Here is an 11,848-nt window from a genome sequence, read left to right as displayed (position 1 = left end):
GAGCAACCAAGCAAAGGATGCTTCCTCTGGGGTGTGGCCTATTTCCAATATAATGGAAAAGGCTCTCTCTCCCTTCCACTGTAGACCTCGGACTCTACAATTGTAAGCCATTTCTGTGATGATACACTTCTCTTTATATATATATTTCATTGGTTTTGCTTCTCTTGAAAACCCGGCCTGAGACAGTATACCTCACCCAAGTCATGACATTTTCAATAGCCTCATCTGCATGTGAAAGTTGAACAATTAATAAGGAAGATGGTAGAAGAATTGACGCATTTTAGTTATGGTGTTGGAGGACAATATTGCATATACCATGGGCTGCCAGATGAACAAACAAATCTGTTGGAAGAAGTATAGCCAAAATGCTCCTTAGAAGCCTGGATGGTGAGTCTTCCTATCTCATGCTTTGGACATACTATCAGGAGGGACCAATCCCTGGAGAAGGACATCATGTTTGGTCAAGTGGAGGGTCAGTGGTAAAGAGGAAGCTACCCAATAAGATGTACTGGCATAGTGGCATCAATTGGGAGGATGGTGCAGGACTAGGTACTGTTGCATTCTGTTGTGCACAGGGTCGCTATGAGTTGGAACCAACTTGATGGCACCTAACAACAGTAACCAGTCATAGATAACATTTCAGTTGGTATAAATGTCTTCATGAAATCTATTTCCAGGCCCTTACAAAAAATGTCCAAAGAGATATCAAAATACAAGTGTTAGTCTAAAATAATGAAAGTAATTTCTCCAAGTCACACAAGACAATCTTTCTCATTATTTCAATAGCATGGGGTTACCAAAACAACCAGTTTAGAAGCAATTAACTTATCATTTCAAATACAGTGATTTATTACCTTAAATGTTAATGGTGATGTTGAAAGTCTGGTCTTTGACTTTCTCAGATGAAAATATAATAGGGCCATTTCTAGGTAGGAGTCTCTTATCAACCTAAAATGACATAACATCATACTTACTAAATAGCTTCACCACTTATAACATTTCAAATTATTAGCTAACAATTTCTGTCCCTATGAACAATAACACTAGCAAAGATCCCAACTTAGCACCTTCTTTTCACAATATTTTTGTCTTAGACAATAGCATTTTCCTTACTAACGAAAGTGGGTGCACTTGATGTGAACTTAGCATTCTACTTTGTCTTGTGCTGGTAACCCTCGGTGCCATAATTGTTATGCGCCCAGCACTAAGGCCATCTCTAATATTCCATCATGAAAGGTACTACAAAGATGTGAAAGTCAAGACTGGAGAAATGCACCTTGGATACTAATCCTTTTTATACCCCTGACACTAATTGAAACAGAATGAGAAGCATAAGGTTATGCAGAAAGCAGTGATCTGATACGGTTTAGGTCTGCATATTCACTTTCAAATCTGTCATTTGAGGCCATTTGGATCACTTCAGCAGTAATGTTGTTAAGTACTGTCAAGTGAGTGCTGACTCATAGCAACCCTATATAGGGTTTATGTGGAACAGATGGTGGGTTTGAACTATTGATCTTGTGGTTAGCAGACTGATGCTTATTGTATAGGGTCACACCAGGACTCCTCAGTAGTAGTAACAGTCATTTAATCTCAATATTCAGGTGATTTTCATACAGAAGTAAATTGACCAGCATCTTTGCTGATAACCAGAATGAATATTCACATAAATCCCTTCTATAAACAACTCACAAGGGATGTGAACTATATTCTGGAACACACAGGCTAGAAATCAGTCTCAGTCCAGTATATTAACATCAATCATTTCCACAAGTGAAGTCTTGGTTCAGAGCCAAGAGCAACATTCTTAAAAAGTAAATTGGTACACCTGTTGGACAGATTTATCCCAGTGAACTAACCCTAACATGAAGAGGCCTACACATCATTCCAGCTTTGAATATTTAATATTGTAAAAGAGCCTGGGTTAAAATCAAAACACACACAATGCTACAACTATGGAAAGATATTTTGACATTTTTTACCCTGAGTTTTGATCATTTTTCAGGCTTAGTTGTATAGCTTCAAATAAACTCTCAAGTTGACTATGGGGACATTTCTGGTCCATCAACATCTGACGCTCTATTTTGCCTGAAAAAAATAAAAAGATTTACAAACATGATTTTTTGTCTTTGTATATTACTGAGAATTTAGGCACAAAATATTTTGCTGGAAATTCAGAAACTGGATGTGCTATCCTTGGGTGTGTTTTCTATAACCTGATAGAGAAGGATCTATTTATTGCTTATTTTCCCAAGAGTTCCTAGGGTTAGTAGTAACCTAACTCGCACTGCCCAGTGAATGGTCCTTCTTGACTTCTGTTAGAGGATGTGGAAAAACTCAAGGCAAGGACATTAAGTCAGAGATTTTGCTTCCCCCAAACAACCCTCTTTCCCTCGTAATTTTCTCTCCCTTTCCTTATTTTGCTCTTCTTCCTCCTTCTACCATTCTCATTCCTCTTCTCCCACATTGTCCTCCTTCCCCTATCTGTAATCACAGAGATAACAGAAAACATGCCTGTAAAAAACAAATCATAAAACGTCAGAAAATGCTAAGAAATCATCATGGAGGAAGGAAATGTCTATGTCCTACACATCTTCCAGCTGTTATGGTGAGCCAAGACATTCAAGGATAGGTACTGGGATGGCACACAGAGAGCAAAATGGACAACGGAGGAAGACCTTATTATCACTATTAAAAGGACTCACAATTTTCATGTAACATACGGAAAGGACATAGAGCCAGTCAGTTAAACTCACATCTGAGCACTGTCATTTAGTAGATGGTGGCTTTTAGAAAGTTGTTTAACCTGTATGCACCTCATGTGTAAATCAGGATTAGTCATGCCTACCTTTAAGAGCAGAAAGCATCAAGAGACGACGGAAGGAATACACAGAGTCACTGTACCAAAAGGAAATGGTTACTGTTCAACCATTTTAAGAGGCAGTATATGATCAAGAGCCAATGAGACTCAGGGAGGAAGTCCAAAGTGCATTGAAAGAATTGGCAAAGAACACGGCTCCAGGAATTGATGGGATAAAAATTGAAATCTTTCAAGAAAGTGAGGTGGCACAGGAGGCACTCACTCATCTATGCCAAGAAATTTGGAAGACAACTATCTGACTGGCTGATTGGAAGAGATCCATATTTGTGCCCATTCCAAAGAGAGGTGACTCAATGGAATGCAGAAATCATCAGACAATCTCTTTGATATCCCATGTGACTAAAGTTTTGCTGAAGGTAATACAGAAATGGCTGCAAGCATACATTGACAGAGAACTTCCAGAAGTTCAAGCTGGATTCAGAAGAGGCCGTGGAATGAAGGATATCATTGCTGATGTCCGATGGATCTTGGCTGAAAGCAGAGAATATCAGAAAGATGTTTACCTGTGCTTTATTGACTACGTAAAGGCTTTCGATTGTATGGATCATGACAAGCTATGGACAACATTGAGAAGTATGAGTATTCCGGAATACTTAATTGTACTCATGAGGAATCTGTACCTGGACCAAGAAGCAGGTGTTCTTCGAATAGAACATGGGAACACCAAATGGTTTAAAATTATAAAGGTGTGCAACAAGGTTGTATTCTTTCACCATACTTATTCAACCTGTATACTGAACAAATAATCCGAGAAGCTGGGTTCTATGATGAAAAACGTGGCATCAGTATTGGAGGAAGACTCATTAACAACCTGTGATATACAGATGATACAACCTTGCTTGCTGAAAGTGAAGAGGACTTAAAATACTTAGTGATGAAGAACAAAGACTACAGCCTTCGGTATGGATTGCATCTCAATATCAAGAAAACAAAAATCCTCACCACTGGACCAATAAACAGCATTCTTATCAATGGAGAAAAGACTGAAGCTGTCAAGGACTTCATTCTTCTTGGATCAATCTCCAACACTCATGGAAGCAGCAGTCAAGAAATCAAATGAACTATTGCATTAGGTAAATCTGCTGCACAAGATACCTTTTTAAAGTGTTGAAGAGCAAAGATGTCAGCTTGAGGACTAAGGTGCACCTGACCCAAGGCATGGTATTTTCAATAACCTCATATGCATGCGAAAGCTGGACAGTGAATACAGAAGACCATAAAAGAATTGATGCTTTTGAATAACTCTTTGAAACACTTCTTTTGAAAGAAGTGTAGCCAGTATGCTCCTTGGAGGCCAAGATGGCCAAACTTCGTCTCTCATACTTTGGACATATTGTCAGCAGGGACCAGTTGCTGGAGAAGGATATCATGTTTGGTAAGGTGGTTGTTGTTGTTAATTGCCTTCGAGTCGGTTCCGACCCATAGCGACCCTGTACAGGGTTTCCGAGGGTGTAAATCCTTACGGGAGTAGAAAGCCTTATCTTTCTCCCACGGAGCTGCTGGTAGTTTCGAACCGCTGACTTTAATTTAAGGTTCGCAGCCCGATTCGTAACCACTACACTACCAGAGCTCCTTTTGGTAAGGTGGAGGGTCAGAGGAAAAGAGGAAGACCCATAACAAGATGGATCGGCCAAGTGGCAGCATCAATGGACTCAAGCGTGTCAACAGTAATGAGGTTGGCCCAGGACCGGGCAGTGTTTCATTCTGCTGTGCATAAGGTCGCTATGGGTCGGTACCAACTCGATGGCACCTAACAACAACAACCTTTAAGAGCAATATGGCATATAAAACATTGACAACAATGCCTGATATCTATCTAGTTGTTGTTGTTGTTATGTGCCATGGAGTCGGTTCTGACTCATAGCGATCCTGTACAGGGTTTCCAAGGCTGTAAATCTTTATGGGAGCAGAAAGCCTCATCTTTCTCCCATGAAATGGCTGGTAGTTTCTATCTAGTAGATCTCAAGAAATAACAATCATCATTGTCATGGAAAAAATGTCCACAGGGAAATAATATGAATGTAGTACCGATGTACTATATATGAGGAGGCTTCAAGAAGTTTATGGAAAAATAGAATTGAGAGAGAATGTAATTTTTTCCGTGAACTATTTGAAGGCCCCTTGATAAATAAAGCTTTGGTTAAGCCTTCAACTGCTAATCAAAAGGTCTGTGGTTCAAATCCACTAGTGGTTCTGTGGGAAAAAGAGCTGATGATCTACTGCAGTAGAGATTACAGTCTAGGAGACCCAATGGGGCCATTGTCTTCTGTCTTGTAGTGTCACTGTGAGTTGGAATTGACTTGACAGTATATAGCAACAACATAGCTAATTTAAATGGATAAGTATCTGTACTTATATAAATTAACCAAAATAGCTAAATATTACAATGATATTGAAAAAAAATCTGCTGATATTTTTTAATGAAACATGAAACTTCATGTTAGGAGGGTCAGAAGGTATGGCGTAAGCTAAGCAGTACTTTTGTTTTTCTTGCTAGATATAAAATGAAAATAAGCAGTGTTCTTTCCTCTGAAACACAATTTGGCAGGAGTCCCAATGTATTTTGTCATCACTAAGCCCCTTGTAAAAACTTGTATTTTTATAGTCAGTGACAAGATTTTCAAGATGTCTATTACTAATAGAAAAAATAAATGTCGCAAGCTTTATCATAATCTGGACTCCATGAACATTTTACCTTTCTGAAAAAGAATTTCAGCTTTCACCTCATTTTCTTCTATTGCCGATATCTTACAAAGCGTCAATGCCATTTCAAAGAGATGAAGAGCAGGTAACCACTTTGACGGGTCCTTAGTTTTATCGGTATAACATATTTTCTTGACCATGGTATGTCCTAAATGTAAAAACACACAGTTGGATGGGAGAAGGGAAAAAAGTGCACAGTTTTCAAAACAAGTGTTCAGGTCACCAGACTTCCCTCACAGAAATGGCATTTGTTAACAACTATGATTGGAGTTGCAATTTTTTCAGCTAATAAATATTTTAAAGAAACACAATACCTGATATTTCAATGAACTATAATAATAACTCTTTGAAACATTATCTTTCATAAATATTCATCAGATTTGTCATCTTTAAAATGAAGGAAAATCTCCCAAGACTCTTTCAGTTCTAAAATCTCTGATGTTCTACAAAGCAATTTCCATGTTCTTATGGTGAAATTCACTTAGTGGGGATACCTCTGGAAGATTTATGTTGTTCCTATAAAATCTGCATATATTAATAATAGATAGTAATTGTCTGTCTACTTAGTACTTATAGTGATTGCTGGCTATGATTTGTTTGTCATCATAATAGACAAGGGCTACACATAATATATATTTTATCTGGACCCATCATCATTTAACATACATGAAAAGTACTATTGTGTAGAAGAAACATTAGATTTATTCTGGGTAGTCTCAAAGACAGACAGACTAACAGACAGTTGCTCTACAAATATTAGCTGAATTCTTATTGGCCAAATGCTATACTAGGCACTGCATAAAAATGGGAAAAAAATAATTATGTCTATAAATAAAAACAATCCCCTTAAAAACTACTGCCTTTGAGTCTATCCCGACTCCTAATGGACCTATAGGATAGGACTAGAAGTGTTCTATAGGATTTCCAAGACTGTAAAGCTTTATAGAGGCAGCCTGACACATCTTTCTCCACATCTTTCTCCCATAGTGTGGCTGGTAAGGTCTAACAACCAACCTTTTGACTAGCAGTTAACTACTGTGTACTACCAGGGATCCTAATAAGATCTAAGGTTTATAAAGTCTAAGATTATATGAGATTCCTCGATGCCAAGCAGTATCTATGGACTTTATTATCTCATGTAATCATCATGATTTTGAGTGACTATCATTTGTTGTTGTTGTTAAGTGCTGTTGAGTCAGTTCTGACACATAGGGTTTCTGAGGATCAGCTTAAACCTCTGACCTTGTTGATCAAACCATCCTTGCAGTCCAGCACATTAATCCACAGCACCACACCAGGACTCCCTCCACACCAGGATTCCCACTAGTGTTTATTTTACAGGGAGAAAGGAAAGTGGCGGTACAGAGAAATTTACATAGCTTTCTCAAGAACACATGACTAGCAAGTGGCAAGCTATGATTTGAACTTTCACAGTATGGCTCCAGAGCTCAAGCCCTAAAAGATGGCACTGAATTGCCTCTTTTTAAAAAAAAAAAACACAACTTATTGTTTACAGAGCAAATGAGTTTTCCATTCAACAATTCATACAGATTTTTTTCTATTCTCATTGATTGCAATCCCCACAATAGACCAGCACTTATCCTGCTTTGTTTCTATTTCACATTTCCATTCCTCCTCCTTTTCTAACCCTTCTGAACTTTGTAAATGCTGCCGTTTTGATGCAAAATGGTCGATTATTCTGAGATGTGAACATCTCCCTATTGCTTCTATTTCCCTTACAGAACTGTCTATAGTTTGACTACAATTGAGCCATGGGAGTGAGTTTCTTTCTTGACCAGAAGGGTTTATTTCTAGAACCTATGGGGCTCCACTGGCCTCCATCAGACCAGTAAGCCTGGTGTGTTTTTTCATGATTTTTGAGTTTTGTTCCACATTTTTCTCCCATTCTATCCTGGAACTTATTGTGAAATTATGGATCTAAGTGTTTAATGGGGAATAAAAGTGACCAGTCAAAATACTGTGTGGTTGTCTCGTGATATGGATGCAGAGTACCTGGTAGCAAGTTAAAGGGAACCACGGACCAAAGAAAGGTCAGGAAAGACATCCCAGAGAACACTGATGTCTAAGATGCAGCTGATAATCCCCTTGCCTTTTGATAATGTTAAGGAAGAAAATCAAAGGGATAAAATTAGAATGCAAATGGGGGAAATACTATATTCATGAGCTATTTTAATATGCACAGTAGAGGAATACAAACAGAAAGGCTTGTAGCACTGCAGAATTATAAAATTGCTAGGCTCTTGCTGAAGTACTCAGTTCTGGCCAGTCATTGGTGCTCCAACGTCATTTGAAACACTGGACAAGTCCATCTGGCCCTTAGGTGTCTTCCTCTGAAACACCGAGGCGCAGAACTAGAAACCATTGAGGTTCCTTTGGGTTCTGAAAGTTTAGTACTCTAAGATGCTAAACCTTACAAAGGGCTGTCAAAAAGTCAAGAACTTTTTGTAAATAAATAGTTCAGGAATGTGCTGTAAGAATGACAGGCTTGTAAAGAAAGTTAGATACATACAGTGATTCCTTTTCCTTCCCTTCCACCGTTACGTCTCCCTTTCTCTTGTTCTTTTTCTTTTATGCAGGGTGAGTTACTGAGTCCTTACACCAAATGAGGTAGGATGCTAGAACACTGCTAAGGACACGGAGATTGAGAAGCCAGAGTCTTTGTTTCTACGGGACTCCAAGGAAAATGAGGAAGTCAAGCATGGAATAGTAAAAATAACTAATATCTGAAAGCTTTTGGAGTTCCCGGGTTGTTCAAATGATTCACATGCTCAATAACTAACTAAAAGGCTGGGAGGTTGAGTCCACCCACAGTTCTAATCTGACATACATGGAGTTACCATGAGCTGGGATCAACTCAATGACAACTGGCTACAAAACTCTTAGAACAAACAAGGTACCCTTCTAAATACATTACACATTTTACTTGCTTAATACTATAGTAAGCCAGAGCTTTTCTTATCCATACCTAATAGTGGAGGAAACGTAAGCAGCAAAGTTTAATGATTTGCTATAGGTAGGGAATTGAACAGGATTCTTTCTCCTGAGTTCATGCTCCTAACCACAATATTACCCAAAGGGAACATAAGGATATGTTCAATGCAATTTCATAGTTCAATATATCTTCCATTTTTCTATGGTTCACTTGACATTTCAAATGATATTGTAGCTGCTTATTCATATAGGATAAAAACCAAATACCCTCCTCCCTCAAGTCATTGGGGAGCCTATATGCCATAATACATTAATTATCTTTGAGATTGTTAATATGACAAATAATATCATTACACAAATTCTTGACTTTCTCTCTCTCCCTCCTTAATAAGATAATAGGCTCTTTGAGAGGAAAGATGGTGACAGACTCCCTATAATATTTTCACTGTCTAGCCATATTCTTCCCATAAGTGGTGGTCAGTAAATATTTAATGATTGATTGTTGATTGAATGACTGTAAGAAATTTAACTGACTCCTTCCTATTTTACAATCTTACGTTGCCATCTAACAAGGAAGTTCACGTTTCAGTCATTGTTGTTGTTAAGTGCTACCAAGTTGGTTCTGACCCATAGAGACCCTGTTTCCAAGGTGAGGCTGGCGAGTTTGAACTGCCAACCTTAACGTTCAAACCAACCTTGCAGTCCATTGCATTAACCCACAGTGCCACACCATGTTGTTTATTTTTTATGTTACAGAAATTATTGGAAAATGTCCTTTTTTTTCTGTCAGAGGCTTCTACATATACACACACATACACACACAGAATTTAGGTGGCTCAAAGGACTTCTGGTGTGGCACTGTAGAATCATTTCTGGACTGTGAACCACAAGTTCAGCAGTTCAAATCCACCAGATGCTCCTTGGAAACCCTAAACAGGGTCACAACGAGTTGGAACTGACTTGACAGCACTTAAAAACAAAAACAGCATTATTGTGAAGGAGTCTTGGTGTGGAACTGTGGGATAAAGCACTGGACTATAAGGTCGGTTTGAACCACAATGTCAGCAATTCAAACTTACCTCAGAAACACTATGCAGGATTGCTATGAGTTGGAACCGACTCAATGACACTTAACAACAGTATTCTTGTGAAGTGGTCAATGTTCAACCATTTCAAGAGGCAGCATATGATCAAGACCTGATGGTACTAAATGAAGAAGTCCAAGGTACACTGAAGACCTTAGCGAAACACAAGGCTCCAGGAATTGGTGAAATATAAACTGAAATCTTACAACAAACTGATGAAGCATTGCAGGCACACACCCATCTATGGCAAGAAATTTGGAAGACAGCAACCTGGCCAATTGATTGTAAGAGATCCACATTTGTTCCTATTCCAAATAGAGGTGACTCTATGGAATGTGGCTATCATCAGACAATATCATTAATATCACAAGCAAGTAAAATTTTGCTGATGATAATTAAATGACAGTTTTAACAGTACATGGACAGAGAACTGCCAGATTCAGAAGAGGACATGGAGCCAGGGACATCAGATGGCTCTTGGCTGAGAGCAGAGATTACCAAGAGGTTGTTTACTTTTGTTTATTGATTATGCAAAGGCTTTTTTTTACTTTGTGGATCATAGCAAGCTATGCATAACATTGTGAAGAATGGGTATTGCAGAACACTTAAGTGTGCTTCATGAAGAACCTGTACATAGACCAAGAGGAAGTCATTAGAACAGAACAGTGATACCGAATAGTTTAAAATCAAGAAAGGTGTGTGCCAGGGTTATATTCTTTCACCATATTTATTCAATCAGTATGCTAAACAATAATCCGAGAAGCTGGATTATATGAAGAACTTGGCATCAGGTTTGAAGGAGGACTCATTAACAACCTATGTTATGCAGATGATACAACTTTGCTGGCTGAAAGCAAAGAGACCTTGAAGTACTTACTGATGAAGATCAAAGATCACAGCCTTCAATATGGGTTGCACCTCACTATAAAAAAATCCTAACCACTGGACCAATAAACAACATCCATATAAATGGAGAAAACATTGAAGTTGTCCAAGATTTCATTTTGCTCAGATCAACCATCAACACTCACAGAAGCAGCAGTCAAGAAATCAAACAACATATGACATTAGGCAAATCTGTTGTACTAGACAAAAGATATCAAGTTGAGGACTAAGGTGAACCTCATCCAAACCATGGAATTTTCAATAGCCTCATATGCATGTGAAAGTTGTACAATAAATAAGGAAGACTGTACAAGAAGTGATGCACTTGAGTTATGGTGTTGTAGAACAATATTAAAAGTACCATGGAATGCCAGAAGAATAAACAAATCTGTCTTGGAAGAAGTACAGCCAGAATGGTTAAGACTTCTTCTCTCATATTTTGGACATGTTATCAGGAGGGACCAGTTGTCCTGATATTACCTAAAAAGGAACATAAGCATGTGTCCAGTGCAATCTCATATTTCAATTGTTGTTGTTAAGTACCATCAAATTGGTTGTGACCCATAGTGACCCTGTAATAGGGTTTCCAAGGAGTAGCTGGTGGGTTTGAACCACTGACCTTGCAATTCAAACTGACCCTGTGGTCCAACACTTTATACTACAGTGACACACCAGGACTCCTTGGCAAAATGGAGGGCCAGTGAAAAAGAGGAAGACCCCCAACGAGACGGACTGGCTCAGTGGCAGCAGCAATTGTGAAGATAGAGTAGGACTGAGCAGTGTCTCATTCTGCCGGGCATAGGGTCACTATGAGTCAGAACCGACTCGATGGCACCTGATAACAACAGCAAAAATTCTGGGGATACACCCTCTACTATCAGTATAAAAGAAAACTTTTGAGAAGACATCAAGTCACAAATTATTTTATGCTTCATAATATTGAAGTGCTCCTTTCTCCAATAAACATCAACTCTGTGAAAAAGAAGTTAGGAAGCTGACGCTGTTTTGACAGAAAAGCTGCTTTTGGTTCTGTTTTTTAAGTCTGTATTTAATATCATCTAACAGAAAAGCAAGCTGTTCAGCTTCAAGTGAATCTAAAAAAACAGCAACAGTATTGTCATTGAGTGGTGACATATCTTCAAGATTAGTAAGGCAAGAAAGCAGAGAATACATTTGATTTAACACAATCTGTATGATTTAACACAATCTGTACTTTAAGCTTCTGAAGAAATCAAATGCCCTGATAATATAATAAATTATGAAATAAAAATGATCCTGATCTTACGGTACCAGAGAGCTGGAGAGAACCCTAGAGGCCAGCCAGGTTAATCTGATTTTACAA

The 11,848-nt window shown here is 38.4% G+C and overlaps 1 protein-coding gene across 1 annotated transcript in view; it reads right to left on the bottom strand.

The window, feature by feature from the left end:
- The window catches only part of LOC102815127 (chromosome unknown open reading frame, human C12orf63), a 193,956-nt gene that overhangs the window by 31,169 nt on the left and 150,939 nt on the right, over positions 1–11,848 (bottom strand). Inside the window, exons 22-24 of the mRNA XM_006871817.1 lie at positions 5,577–5,732; positions 1,983–2,088; positions 855–948 (exon numbers count right to left, since the gene is read on the bottom strand). Of these exons, the coding sequence (XP_006871879.1) occupies positions 855–948; positions 1,983–2,088; positions 5,577–5,732 (356 nt within the window). The remainder of the gene's footprint in view (positions 1–854; positions 949–1,982; positions 2,089–5,576; positions 5,733–11,848) is intronic.

This window comes from Chrysochloris asiatica, unplaced genomic scaffold (genome assembly GCF_000296735.1).
Source record: "Chrysochloris asiatica unplaced genomic scaffold, ChrAsi1.0 scaffold00174, whole genome shotgun sequence".
Taxonomy (NCBI): Eukaryota; Metazoa; Chordata; class Mammalia; order Afrosoricida; family Chrysochloridae; genus Chrysochloris; species Chrysochloris asiatica.
The sequence above is the reverse complement of the archived record's forward strand: the minus strand, read 5'-3'. Positions and strand labels throughout refer to the sequence as shown.